Source organism: Coffea arabica, chromosome 1e (assembly GCF_036785885.1).
Source record: "Coffea arabica cultivar ET-39 chromosome 1e, Coffea Arabica ET-39 HiFi, whole genome shotgun sequence".
NCBI classification, from domain to species: domain Eukaryota; kingdom Viridiplantae; phylum Streptophyta; class Magnoliopsida; order Gentianales; family Rubiaceae; genus Coffea; species Coffea arabica.
The window spans coordinates 52,548,173-52,562,029 of record NC_092311.1 but is presented as its reverse complement, the minus strand read 5'-3'; the positions used below and the strand labels follow the sequence as shown (position 1 = coordinate 52,562,029).

The 13,857-nt window shown below is 37.7% G+C and overlaps 2 protein-coding genes across 3 annotated transcripts; one reads left to right on the top strand and one right to left on the bottom strand.

Annotated features, from left to right (window-relative positions):
- Nucleotides 1–381: 381 nt before the first annotated feature.
- LOC113716301 (uncharacterized protein At1g03900-like) lies at nucleotides 382–3,841 on the top strand. The gene is made up of 3 exons (XM_027240585.2): nucleotides 382–1,174; nucleotides 1,945–2,232; nucleotides 3,303–3,841. The coding sequence occupies exons 1-3, from the start codon at nucleotides 677–679 to the stop codon at nucleotides 3,369–3,371; spliced, it is 855 nt and encodes a 284-aa protein (XP_027096386.1). The 5' UTR covers nucleotides 382–676; the 3' UTR covers nucleotides 3,372–3,841.
- A 2,372-nt stretch (nucleotides 3,842–6,213) lies between these two features.
- On the bottom strand, nucleotides 6,214–12,768 carry LOC113716271 (protein CHROMATIN REMODELING 8-like). Of its 2 annotated transcripts, XM_027240565.2 has the most exons (9): nucleotides 12,376–12,716; nucleotides 12,205–12,271; nucleotides 11,888–12,036; nucleotides 11,216–11,764; nucleotides 10,577–10,982; nucleotides 9,495–10,347; nucleotides 8,415–9,024; nucleotides 7,668–8,117; nucleotides 6,214–7,146 (listed from the first exon to the last, which is right to left on the bottom strand). In XM_027240565.2, exons 3-9 carry the CDS (start codon nucleotides 11,978–11,980, stop codon nucleotides 6,469–6,471), a joined length of 3,639 nt encoding a protein of 1,212 aa, XP_027096366.1. In that variant the 5' UTR covers nucleotides 11,981–12,036; nucleotides 12,205–12,271; nucleotides 12,376–12,716; the 3' UTR covers nucleotides 6,214–6,468. The 2 variants fall into 2 exon arrangements, with proteins under 2 accessions (XP_027096366.1, XP_027096363.1); XM_027240562.2 differs by lacking the exon at nucleotides 12,205–12,271 and having other exon boundaries at nucleotides 12,376–12,768.
- Between the last annotated feature and the right edge of the window lie 1,089 nt (nucleotides 12,769–13,857).

Genomic DNA, 13,857 nt, shown 5'->3' with positions numbered 1-13,857 from the left:
ATACGTGGATGTATTTATATATATATTTATATATATACACATACACACACAAAGAGAGGTTTAAGTGCATATATATTTTTTCTGTATGTAGTTAGTTCAGTTGACAATGACGAGTCATTTTCCCACAATATATCAATCTAAGAATTGTGTTGACAAGTAATTTGTAAGAACTCAGACATATGATCTTGAATGTATGCCCAACGCAATTCAGTTCAATTGGTAAGCACGAACCCATCCAAAATTTTTTTTTTTTAAATAACAACTTAGAAATTCAAATCTTCTTCCTTGCGTCTGCATTATACGCATTTATGTGGGGATAAATCCAAATACTACTCCTTCTTACTAGTAAGTAGTGGACCAATAGCACGTCGAACGCATCTGAGTCGACAAAAAAAAAAAAAAAAAACCCAGAAATCTCCCACACGGTTTAATATAGGACTCCGCTGAGGTAGGCGGTAACCATCAACAATCCGATCCAAATCCGACCCAAAGAGAGAAAGAATTTGTATTCTCCCACCACCACCGGGCCACCCCACCTTCCCTCCAGCCTCCTGTCTCTTTACTCCTAAGCTACCTAAAAACAATTAACATTGCACCTTTAGCCCAACTGGTTTTATTGTTTCTTTTTTCTTTCTCCTCTTCTTCTTGCTTCACAGCTTAGACTTCATCCGACGCGATGTCCTTTGAGGACGACGAAGAATCCTTCGAGCACACCCTTCTGGTGGTCCGCGAGGTCTCCGTATACAAAATCCCTCCACGTTCCACCAGCGGCGGCTACAAGTGTGGAGAATGGTTACAGTCCGACAAGATCTGGTCCGGTCGACTTAGGGTCGTGTCCTGCAATACCCGGTGCGAGATACGACTCGAGGATCCGAACTCCGGTGAGCTATTCGCTGCTTGTTTTATTAATCCTGGTCAGAGAGAGAACTCCGTGGAGCCTGCTCTCGACTCTTCTAGGTACTTTGTGTTGAAAATTGAAGACGGAACTGGGAAGCACGCCTTCATTGGATTAGGCTTCAATGAGAGGAACGAGGCTTTTGATTTCAATGTGGCGTTGTCTGATCACGAGAAATATGTTAGGAGAGAGCATGAGAAGGAGACTGGCGGTGCCGCCGGTGAAGGCAGTGACGATAGTCATATCGATATTCACCCAGCTGTCAATCATAGGTTAAAGGTAAATTTAATCTATCTGTTCGTGTATTTACTCTTCTCCCTTTTCTTTTTGGCTGCCCTGATTATGCAACAAGCACTAATTAATTGATCGAATGACTTATTCATCTGTTCTCAGACCAATGCACTATGAGATTTACGTGAAATTTTATGAGAATGGATGAGAGGCTCGAGGATGGTGATTTTTATGTCTTAAGATTGATCCAGCAAAATGTTTTTTCGCAAAGGGATGCTTATTAGTTGTGAAAATTTGGCTAAGTATAAATTTTGATTAGTGTCAAGAATTCCACGTCTGTTTTTCTACTATCAATGCTGTTAAAAGAATTTTGAGAGTCTAGATTGTTGACTTCTGCAAAACTAATAGTTAAGCTGGTATCTGTTTGTCTATGTCAGGGTTTTTTACTGCATTGTTTACTGATTTTGGGATTTGATAGGCTATTGAAATCTGTTAAGTAATACTTACAGCCATTACTTTTTTTCCATGGTAGAATTTGCGCTGCATTCTCATCCTATGCGCTACTTGTCCAATTAAGATGAAAACGATGAAGAGGAATAGTCTTAATTGGCTCTTGAAATTGATGCACTATGTGTTACTTTGGAATTGATTGTCTTTCTTTGTTAGGTTTATCTAGCAACCTCGGATTTATGTGCTAGTTTTGCATTCTGTTCGTTTATTACGTTCTGATATTACTGGTGAAGTTTTAGTTATTTTGTTGATCCATGTTGATGTTATCTTTTTTCCTATGGACTAACTTTTTTCTTTTTATCTTTCAGGAAGGTGAAACTATCCGAATTAATGTGAAGAACAAACCTTCTAGTGGAACAGGCATGCTTTCAGCTGCAGGAATGTCAAGTGGACATCCTGGAACTGTAAAGGCCAAAACTCTAAGCCTAGCACCACCCCCCAGTGGAGGAGTGAGGATTAGGTCTCCTCTCCCACCCCCTCCCAATGATTCTGCAGCTGCTAGGACGACTTCGGGAAGCCATAATACTACTCTCAAGGTGCCTGAGGAAGTTGCCAGACATTCTGCTGATCCACTGGCAGATCTGTCACAACTTGAGGTGCCCATTCTCCTTTCTGTTACATTTGGGAACTTCATTTATCCTTCTATACAATTTAAACAGCAGAAATTTGTATACCAAGGGGCTTTGTGATTAGAGGTATGTAGAGGACTTAATTGCAACTGACTAAAATCAAGAAAATTGAGACCTGCCTACTTTCGGAAACTCCCATCAAGACGGATCATTGATCATCACGTGATTGGAATAAAGGACTCATCTGAGTCGATTTAAAGGTCAATTCTTCTTGTGTTCAAGGATGGGGTTGGTAGATTAAACTTGAGGCTTTCATAAATTTCTACTTTGTCCAGCTTTTTGATTATGAGGTGATCAACCTTTTTATTTAACCTTCATTTAGATCCATGAATTGGCTGATCATATAAAGCATCCTTTCTGAATTATCTTAACTGGATAATTTCAGTAACCAAAAGCATTTTGCCCACTGTTTGTTTTCTTGTAATATTCTCTGATCTGCAGTGTAGATATACAATGGTACTCAGTGTGGCTTTCCAAGTTAAGAATTTTAGTAATTCAACTGGTATTACCTGATTTTGTGAGCTATTGACTTTTTGGAGAAGTAGAGGTAAGGTAAGGTCATCCTTTTCAGGTAGTCATGTAACTGACTTTTTTTGCAAAATGGCTCTGATAGGGATATAATTCATATTTAGAGACATTTGGAAGCAAAATCTGCAGCAAATATTTCTACGAGCCTTTTGTAAATTACCTTTACTTTAGTGGCATTTAGAAAGACAAACTTATCTCGCTTGATAGAGATTCATAAATATAGGAATCATCAGTATCTTGCTTGATAAATATGAATCTTTCTTATGGGTGCCACCTTTTTATGTGATGTATGTACACATAAAATATTAGCTGCTGTTTTACCAAATGTCTTTTATCTGGAAGTGTTTTTGACTTTAAATGGATGGTGTTCTCTCTCCAACCTGTGTAAATAGGCTTGGTCGTTTTAAGTGACTTATGTAGAGATACAATGCTTGTATCTCTGAGTCAGCTCGTGGTCTACTTATGACATGATGAAATTTAATAGCGGCTTTGTTGTTGGCATTCTGCAGAAGAATCTTCCTACAGCCACTGGAACAGGTTCTAATAAGGCCACTGCAGCTGGATGGGCTGCTTTTTGATCATGTTAGCATTTGACTGTTGGTGGCTCGGATCTTTGTCTCCTGTTGTATTAAAAGAGATGAGAAAAATTGAAAAGAAAATTCATAACTGAAGGAAATTCAATATGTGCTCCATCTTTGGAGGAATAATTATTCTCGGAATGTGTTGATATCGTTCTTTTGACATACTTGGACTGCTGATCTCAAATTTATAAACGTATAACACAAGATAATTCTCTTTCCTGGGTTTCTGCTCCAATGTTTGTTTTTCTCCAAGTCGTGATCAAGTGGTCGAATTGCTTTTACAGTGTTGCAGTTCTTTCCCAAAGAACAAGCCTTTCGGGGTAGTGGGTAAGGCTTAGTATAGTTTTGTGTGGTATCGCCTCTTGGGGCGGGTTAGATTTGTATACATTTTCTATGTACAAATTTGTCCAAGCCTGAATGGCACATGGTTTATTAATGTTTTAATCCTTTGGGTGTGTTTGGATTGACATCATTTGTAAAAGATTATTTGTTTGCATCAAAATATACTTTACAATTTTTTTTTAAATCTTTTCAATTATCTTTTCTATCTTACGTACATCATATTATAAAAAAACTATTGTTACAAATAATATTTCAAATATTATTCTAAATAATATTTTAAAATAACCTCCTATCTAAACACAATTATTATTTTTACATGTTATATATAGTTTTTTTTTTCGACCAAGAGCAACTTCTCCAAAGAAGGTTAACGGAGTTGGTGGGTGGATGACCTTTTCCCTTCTCCAATTGGATCGTGTTGAGGTGAAAAAGGGGGTCAAGTTGAACATGCAGCATTCTAGGATTGTGATTGTTTAATTGGAAAATGGCCAAATTCGCCCCTAAACTTTTTACTAGTGTTGATTTAGTTCTTAATTTTTATTTCTGGTTAATTTGATACGTGAATATATGTTGAGGTTCTAATTAAGGACTTCTGCGGCAATGCCACCACGTAATTGAATAGCTAAATAGGGGTATTTTGGGAACTTCAAGTATGAATGTTAATAAAACCAAGTAAATAAAAAAAAATCATTTGGTTTGTTTGGATAAAAGTTTATTTGGATGATTTATTTGAGATAATTATTGTAACATTTTTTGTGATGTGATGTATGTGAGAAAAAAAGGTGATTGGGAAGATAAAAAGGTGATTGAGATTTGTGAAGCAAATTGTTTTTTTTTATCAAATTATCTCAATCCAAATACACTCTATTAGTTTTTGGGGTATTTTAATATTTAAAACTTTTTTGAGGTAATTTTAAATTTTTTATTTTAATTTCTTTCCTCTTCCCCTACCTTACGTCTTCCCTGTCCCTACCATCGTCACCACTCTCCTCTCTGCTACTACCACCACCCCTTCCTATTTCCTTTCCTTTTTGTCTATTACTCTCTTTCTATTCCCTTGCTAATGCTATATCTCTTGATCTCGTTCCATCAAAGAAAAGCCAAAAGATAAAAAGTCAAAGTTCCCAGATTAAAGGAAGAGAGAAAAGCTTTAAAATTCAGATCTTGTAAAAAAATTCCAGATTAAAGAAAGAGAGAAAATCTTTCCATTTGAACTCACTTCATAGGATAGGATTTCTATTCCAAAACTTGATCTTGCAATTCAAATAATTAAAAAGGTGACTGCACATGAACATTTTGAAAGACCCAAGTTCAATATTAGAAGTCTCTAGCTTTTCTCCTCAATTCGTTGAACTCTTTCTCAATCTCAATGCATTGGGATTTGTTGTCCATAATATACTTCTAGTTATTTTTCTCATTGCTAGATTTCCTGAATATTATCAAGGTGTATCATATCCTTAGGCAATTGTTCTTCGAAAGAAATTTTACTACTACTGCACTTCGCTTCTCATGTCCCAAGGGAGAGGTAGGTGGCAAGCCATGGAGTTTGGTGGTGGAGGAAGAAGATAATCCAAAATACCAAAATACCCTTGTTTGTTTGGTCTATCAGAAACTAAATCGATGTTCTATGGTGGCACCATTGCGAAGGTCCTTAATTAGAGCCGCAATATAAAGTCGCGTATCAAATTTGCCAAAAATAAAAATTAGAGACTAAATCAGCATTAGAAAAAAGTTCAGGATGAATTTGGTCATTTTCCCTTGTTTAATTCAGGCACCATTTGCAAGTTGTGAATGCGCCATGCTAAACTGTAGTCGGGTGTATGATTTGACTTTGTATTACCATTTTCATGCAGGAAAGAAAGCCTGTATTGCCAGATGTCATGCCAAGAAAATACGCCTGATCTTGCCTGTGGCACTTGATACGTTTTTTTTTTTTTTTTGGCCACTGGATACGTTTTGCTTTGATAGTTTAGTATATTCGCAGAGACGTGCAACCACTTTCCCTGCTTCAGAAATCCCGTCGCTGAGACACTCTATCTCCTATGGTCATAATATGTGTAAGCATAATCCTGAATTTTTTAGAGCGAAAGCTATACTACATTATATGTTTTTTTGGGTAAAAATCACACACTAACGTCAAACTTGGGAAAGGAAAGTGCAGCACAGAACAGCGTAATCACACTCGATCGGACCAAGAAAAGAAACAGTTCCATAGCCAATAAATTGCACGTTCCAGTCTTTTGTGATAAACTAGAAAACAAAAGGTTTGTCAAAATATGAAAACAACGGAGCCAGCGAAAACTGGAAGTAATTTTTTATTTTCCAAAAGCAAGAAAAAGAAAATTAGTTGTAGAAAGCAGGATAGGCAAGAATTCTTTAAGAAGAAATACTGGATCCTGAAATAGCTAAAAGAAAACTAAAACATAAGGGGTTTATTTAAAAAAAAAAAAAAAACACGAAGACATGCTATATTACAGAAGGGGGAAAAAGAAGAAGATGCTTATAAAGGCCTGGACGTGTAATCACGACCTCAACTTCTAAATAATTTTGGAAAATCGGAATGAATTTCAGTATCGTTCAGACACTGACTGTATTAACAAAACAGCATTCTATTGGGTGTCAGTTCACTAAATGTCAAAAACAATTGATGGGAGCTATCCGGCCATCAAATTGGAAATACTCCCTCGAGCAAAACGAAGGAAGTATTGTTGCTGGATACTGAGGCTTGACCCGCAGGCAAATTTCATAGCAATCATTCTTGATACTCAGGCTTTAAAACCCAGGACGAACCACCCGAGTTTTTCTCCAACGTAGCTATTTCCTTCAGAAGATTTTTAAACAATGGAAGATCCTTCGATGGTATTCTGTCCTTGAAATGGTCCACGATGCTGGCAGTACTTGAGCTTCCACCATTCTGCTGAATAAATGTATAGAGTTGACGAATTAATACTTCTGGCTGCGTAGCCGAATTCTTTGATTCCCTAGGTCTGGTGTCTGCAGACCTCCCAAAGTTATTGGAACTTGAAGCCAGGCCAAACTGATGTTCAAGCCCTTGATTAACAGCTCTCTGTTGGTTTCCTCTAATTTTGGCCAATAATTCAGCTGAAGATAATACTTTACCTGAAGAAGCCCCAGCAACTAACCCATTTGGCCTGTTTGCCTCTCTGTTAACTAATTCATCAGATGATCTTGTTTTGCTAATCATATGAGAATTCATGGTAGAGCCAAATCTTCTTCCGCTAGCAGATGGTGCACCAGCAGCTCCAGATTTACCTGTCCAGGTAGGAACAGCTATATTTTCTTGGCGTCGAAGCATTCGTGACTGCCGCAATGCTTCTGCGGCTCTCTGTGCCACTTGGGAGGCTTGTTCCTCCAGCTTCATCTTCTCCTCATCATGAGCATTCATGAGAGCGTCATGATTCATGGCACTCTGGAAAAGTAAAAATTATACTAACATAAATGATATATATGTCTTGAATAGAAAGAGACCAGGGAGCAAGAGGAAAATCTGGAGAAGCATGAAATGGGCTATTGTTTGCCTAATTCTGTCGCATATCAAAAAACTAACACGACAAATCTATTATTAAGTGGGAAAAAGATCATCTTTTAAAAATAACTAGGATTATTTATACCAGTCACCATCTCAAAGCATCCTTTGATTATTGTCAAAATCCATTGGTCAAGCAAGATGTTCAGCGCCAACGGAGGACTAAATGAACTTATCTACTTGGAAGGACTTGGATCCTTCAATCAATATTAGTAAAGCTAAAATGCAGTCAGTTTGACTATTACTTAGATATTCTTTTCCGACCGTATGTCTTAGAGCTCAAGTATCTCAACTATGATAGAGGTCAAACTAGAAAACATGATATACTCTCAAACAAGCCCTACAATGCAGCAATAACATCTATCTGAAAGAAGACAGCTAATGCAAGCAGTTAAGTGGCTTACATGAATCCCATGAGCATCAAAAAGGCTCCGCAAGATGTTTCTTTCTTCATCAACTTCCCCATCACTGTGGTCATCCATCTCTTTCCCTTTATTTTCAGTATCTGAGCCATTACGTTTGTCACTTGCAGCAGAAGGGGCCGACTCTGTCAGAGATGGCTTATTCTGATTATCATCATGCACCCCTACCACATTTATAGCTTCAGATAACTGACTAAAAATATTGGATGTTTCAGTAGAACCATCCTTCTCATCATCATTCAATGTGAAAAGATCCTTCATATCTCGTGATCTGAAGAATCTTCTCTGTTGTGGATTATTCAAGATTTTGTTGGTAAGAAAGTGTTTATAAATTTGACGGTGATAAACCTTCTCTTCAATGGTACCACGAGTAATCAATCTGTAAACAGTCACGTCTTTTGTTTGGCCAATACGCCAAGCTCGCTCCCTTGCCTGTTATTTGGATTATGTGAAAAATGGGATCGACTATAAATTCAGTAGTAACTGATCATCAAGTACAAAAATAAAAAAAAAAAGTGTGAAGAGGGAGTTAATGGCTCCCTTTACCATTTTTTTTTTTGGGTGGGGGGGGGGGGGGGGGGAGGGTTAGTGATGAGAGGGAAGCTGGATCATGGTTCAGCAAAATTTGTGAAGATAAATAGCTTATCAAATAAAAGTCCAGTGCCATAAAAGATGAAACTTATCCACAAACACACACCAAAGATGAAAAGAGAGAATGACTAAATATACCTGCATATCAGTTGACGGGTTCCAGTCTGGGTCAAAAATAATCACTCTATCAGCACCCGTTAAATTTGTTCCCAGACCACCAACTCTGGTTGTTAAGATGAAGATGAAAACATCATCCGAATTATTGAATTCATCTATCAAAGCCATTCTTTGCTTTATAGGAGTCAGACCATCCATTCTCCGATAAGTGTAGCCAACACCTACTACAAAATTCTCAAGTATATCAAGCATCTGCTGCGTTTGAGTAAAAAGAAGAACACGGTGACCCTGTTCCTTCCACACCTTGAGCACTTGGGCAACAACTTTCATTTTGCCACTGCGCACAGGATTTCCATAATCTGGATTTTTGCAGGAATGCTCTCTCTCAAGCAGATCAGGATGGTTACAAATTTTTCGCATCACATCAATACCATAAAGAGAATTTCTGCTACCATCCAAGATCTGTTCCACCTCAGAGCTAGCTAAGAATGCCCGGTAGACAGACCTCTGCTCTGCAGTAAGGCTGCAAAACAGGACATGTTCCGTCTTTTTTGTTAGCTGGGCATTTACATCAGCCTTCATGCGACGCAGGAGGTAGGGCATGATCAGGTCACGCAGGACAACGGCACATCTACATAGCGCCAAAATTAGCAATGCAAAATCTTCGACAATTTATATCGATTGTGGAAGTTGGATAAGAGAAACTACGGGAAACAAAATCTCTGCCCAAAAACACACACACATACCAAAAAAAAAAACAAAGGGAGGGGGAACATAAAGAAAGAACAGAAGGGGAGAAATGGCTGATGATGTAATAAACATTACAGCACTGTCTAACACGCATTTTTTGAAATGTTAAATTCCCGGTGTCCATAGTCAGAGGCAAACTTCTTTTACTTTATCTTTGCTTTCACATGCTTTTTCTTTCACCTTGAGGCAATTTAAATGGTTAAATGTAACTTAAAAATATCCTAAAAATTCAAATCATGTACAGCAAAACCTGCTACATTTCATCATGGACATCCCCAAATCCCAGTCATCTAATCAATAAAATCATAATAAGTAAATGCCTGATACTATACAGTGCCTTAAAATATGGACCTGTAAGCTGTGGAAACTTGCAAAGGGGTCGCATTAGCATAACCACCAACAGATATGGGAACTGCAAATTCGGCTTCAAATACAGGCAAGACGCCCAATTTTCCTGGGAAGACAAAGTCAAACAAAGACCATAACTCACTCAGCTTGTTCTGAATTGGTGCACCTGTCATTATTATACGGTGCACGGTCTGCAACTGTTTGCAAACAAGCGTAATTTCTGCATTCGGATTTCGAATGCGATGTCCTTCATCCAGAACTGCATATCCCCATTCAATATCAAGTAACTTCTCGCCCAGCAACCTAAGTTGCTCATAAGTGGTGATCAGCAGGCCAGAATCTGACCTAAGAACACGGTTGATCAAAGAATCCCATTTTTTGGTAGTTTTAGAAGGTAAAGTTTCTTCAATATCGCTATCAAGAAACTCATCATCATCACTCTCGCTAGAAGATTTCTGTTTCTTCATACCAGGTGCATCCTGAGCAGAATCATGCAATAATTCCACATGAAACCTTGGATACCACTTTTGAACTTCTCTTCTCCATTGCCGTAAGAGTGTGACAGGACAGATAATAATACTTGGCTTATACATAAAGCTGAAATGCAATGACCCCAGGAAAGCTATGACCTGTATGGTTTTACCAAGGCCCATCTCATCTCCAATTATCCCACCAGCTCTTTGACAGTGGAGTTCCCATAACCACTGGACGCCAACCCTTTGATAATCAAAAAGTTTGCTAAAAATTGCTTCAGGAATCCTCAGCCCACCTTCTAACGCAACAAAACTAGGTCCTTCACCATCCAGATCTACAGCATCTTCTCCATCATCATCTTCATTACCAGAGTTCCTAGCATCTTTAAAAGATACAAGAAGATTAGTAACTAGCTTACTGCAAAATTGAAGAACAATGAGGATGTCAAACAAAGGAGAACCAAGTTAATTTGCAGCTATTCACACCTAGAAGAATATAAGGTCTGTTAAGGAAGCATAGTCTCGCAAAGCAATACATCAACAACTACTACTAAACCCATACTTAACATATATCGATTTTGATAATAAACTTGCTGTTAATGCTAGACATACCATTTCCCTCAAATGTTTTCTCTTCACGGGATATTTTTTTTCTCCAAATTTTGGCAGGAACTGGCCTTTTCTTCTTCCTTTTTGTATCTTTATTTTTCTCCACATCATTGTCTAGAGAATGCTTAATTCTCAATGGCACTCTTAACCTTTGAAAAGGATGAGTGGGTGCATCCAGTTTTGGTAATGCTTCTGAATCAAGCAACTTCGTTGTTGGACGAGCCTGAGCAGCCTCAGTGATTGAACGGACAGCCCTGGCTAGGCTGGACGAAGCAACCTGATCATTCTCATCTGCATTCTCGATAACATCATGCCTGCTGGATGAACCAGGCTCTTGAATACGGCGTTCAAAACCCCTAAGCTTGTGGAAAGGGGTGAAAATTCCTCTGCGGACTAATTCATCTCTTTCCTAAGGCATAAAGGGTCAGCTTTTAGCACTTGTTCAAACATAAACAATCCCCGTAATCTAAAAGTCAATTGTACATTTAGTCATTAAAGACATGTTAAACAAATTGCACCAGTAGCTACTTTTTGTTTTTTTTAAGAAACTTAACCAAGTAAGAACATCTCAATCGGTGCTTCCCACTTGTGAAAAAGCAGAATTTTGGGCAATCCATAGCCAATATACTACAAAGGACTCACTGTTTCAACAAACCCCGCAGATGCTGCATTTAGAACTGCATCAAAATCATCATCCTCGCTAAAAGAAGCTCTTTTCAGCCTTTTGCTCTGATTCTTGATCAATTTCTTAACGTCCTTTGGCTTTCGTTTGGAATTACGCTCTTCCTTGACAATATTCTTTATCAAGTTCCTGTACTCAAGATCTGGGGAACCATCTGAAATTTTCTTCTCAAGTTGAGCCTTTGTTTTAATCAGACTCTTTAAACGATCAGAAGCAAGAGCATGCTGGAGAGTTGTATCATTGGGAGAAGCACGAGAATTATTTTCTTCGGCTTCTACACTCTCATGCCCTTTCTCACTATCACCTTCAGAGACATGCGCATCGTCTTTTGCAAAGTTTTTAACTTCAAAAGCAGATTTAACAGCATCTATTTCGAGCTCCATTGCTCTGAGTTTATTGTAGAGATCAGGAAGACTAGTTGATGATGCACCATTGCTTTCTGCTCCAACAACCAATTCTTCACCATCACTTCCTCCAGCTGCACTACTGTCTGCAGCACTAGTTTTAGCCTGCGAATCAACAAAATTAAAACACCAAACTATGTAACTTGTGCGTCAACCAAATTAGTTACATCAATATGAAGGTACAAGACTACAACAGCTAAGGAAAAGATGATCGTAATATATCAAAACCTGCCCAAAAATGTGGCGCTCGATATCTTCAGGATTTGCAGAAGTGACACCTAAACGATTCAATAAAACCCTATCTTCCTCCTCTTCTTCCATTGAACAGCATCAACAAGTTGTTTCTTCTCCACAAATTGCCCGCCAGTTGCCACCAGCTGCGACGGCAAAAATGTCATTGCTTTCAATTTAGAAAACAACACGTTTCTGACTACCTAATTGCGCACAGCTTTCACACTTTTTTTTTTTAATGATGCTACCGGAATTCAAAATCTACGGGATCAAACCAATGTGACTTAAGGAAAGGCAAAAGCAACGATACTAACCCTTACTACTACGTTCCAAAGAACAGTCCAATAGATTGTTACCAAATTTCTGATGAAACAGCTTCCTCTTCACTCAAAATGGAATGCCATTTCAATGAAACAGCACGAATAAATACACAGATTTTATCATGATGAAGTTGCAAAGAAAAAAGAAGGGATTCTGAAGCTTACTACTTGTGATTATTAAAACTGCAGGGAGCCGAGAGGGTTTAAGCAGCGCAGAATCAATTGGTTGGATTGCAAAATTGACAAACCCCACAATCCCTGATTGAATAGTTTCTGCAATGAATCAAATACAAATCCGTTCCTCTTATAATTTCGCCCTTCTCCCGTCTCAATTATGGTCCCTTCATTTTGGAATTTCGGTCCTTCCTCCTCTTATATTATTTCTAATTCTCTGTTTTTGCCAAATTCTATACAAGTTTTTTTTTTTTTTTTTTGGTTTTGTACAGTTACAAATGGAGGAGAGACTGGTGACTGTTTTGGACGGTAGATGGAAGAGGCCAAGATGCGGCGATTGGTTAAGATGCAGGGTGCTATGATGGTTATCCTATGCTCAGCTCCACCGGGATTTGACAGTGCTACGTAGCGACCAAGTAATACAACTTATTTTCCAACCCACAACCGCCACCGCCAAGAAATCAAATTCCTTTTCTGCCACCCAACTTCTGATGGCCCATTCAGTCAAATACATACTTGTAAAACCAGAACCCAAAAAATTTGTAAATAGACCTAGTATAACTGTAGTAGCGTATTTTCTGTTGGAGTTGGTGAGCACGGCAGGCCAGAAGCAGGTACGACTAGAATTTTCATCCAGCTGTTTGGTTATTCTACTTTTTACATAATGTGCTGTATATTTATTTATATGATTTTATTATACGCATAAATTTTATTTTATTTGTACACATCAACTAGATACAAAAATGCAACCGTATAAATTATGGATAAAATATCATGATTGTACCAATTGTCCCTGAATCAAGATCATCGCACAGGCGTGGCTGGGTGCTCTTATGGATGAATGATGAACGTAGTATTTATTAAGCACAAATACTAATATTCTATTTACTCGATTTATATAAATTTAGTGATTTAAAATTTACCACACTATCTCGTCAAATCAAATACTGAATACATGGTAAAATTTAAATCACTAGACCTATAAAATCAGATCTTGCCTTCTATTTATCCTTTATTTAAGAGAACAAACAAAACCAGATACATAATATATCATTTAAATCATCACGTATGAGAATATCTAATAATATTCACGTGCTATGTATGGAAAATTAAGCACGTAGCTTAATCTCAATCTTACATTTTTCACCAAAAAAAAAATCTTTTTTTTTTACTAATTTCGACTTTAAATTAATATTAGAAACTACAAGCAGCTCAGTTCCCATCCTCCTCCAATATTTCCACAAAAAGGGTATAGAAAAGAATAAATTCAGGTTCATTCATCTTATATTCACACATCATACAAAATTTAATGCGAACAATACAATGCATGAATTATGAATACAACAAAAGTATAGATTTAACCCTTTGGCCCCAGGACTCTTAAAGGAGGAGGGAGGACAGGCAAGGATGGCGGAGGAAGAAAAAAATGTTGTAGGATACATTTTTTTTTTTTAATTCTTTTTTAAGTTGTAT

Bases quoted from the DNA above. Each gene is read 5' to 3' on its own strand.
- LOC113716301 (XM_027240585.2), top strand. From the start codon at position 677: ATGTCCTTTGAGGACGACGAAGAATCCTTCGAGCACACCCTTCTGGTG. The intron at 1,175-1,944 runs GTAAATTTAATC...TTTATCTTTCAG, and splicing joins CTGTCAATCATAGGTTAAAG to GAAGGTGAAACTATCCGAAT. The intron at 2,233-3,302 runs GTGCCCATTCTC...GGCATTCTGCAG, and splicing joins CAGATCTGTCACAACTTGAG to AAGAATCTTCCTACAGCCAC.
- LOC113716271 (XM_027240562.2), bottom strand. From the start codon at position 11,980: ATGGAAGAAGAGGAGGAAGATAGGGTTTTATTGAATCGTTTAGGTGTC. The intron at 9,025-9,494 runs GTCCATATTTTA...GGCGCTATGTAG, and splicing joins CAAGTTTCCACAGCTTACAG to ATGTGCCGTTGTCCTGCGTG. The intron at 7,147-7,667 runs GTAAGCCACTTA...TTACTTTTCCAG, and splicing joins TTGATGCTCATGGGATTCAT to AGTGCCATGAATCATGACGC.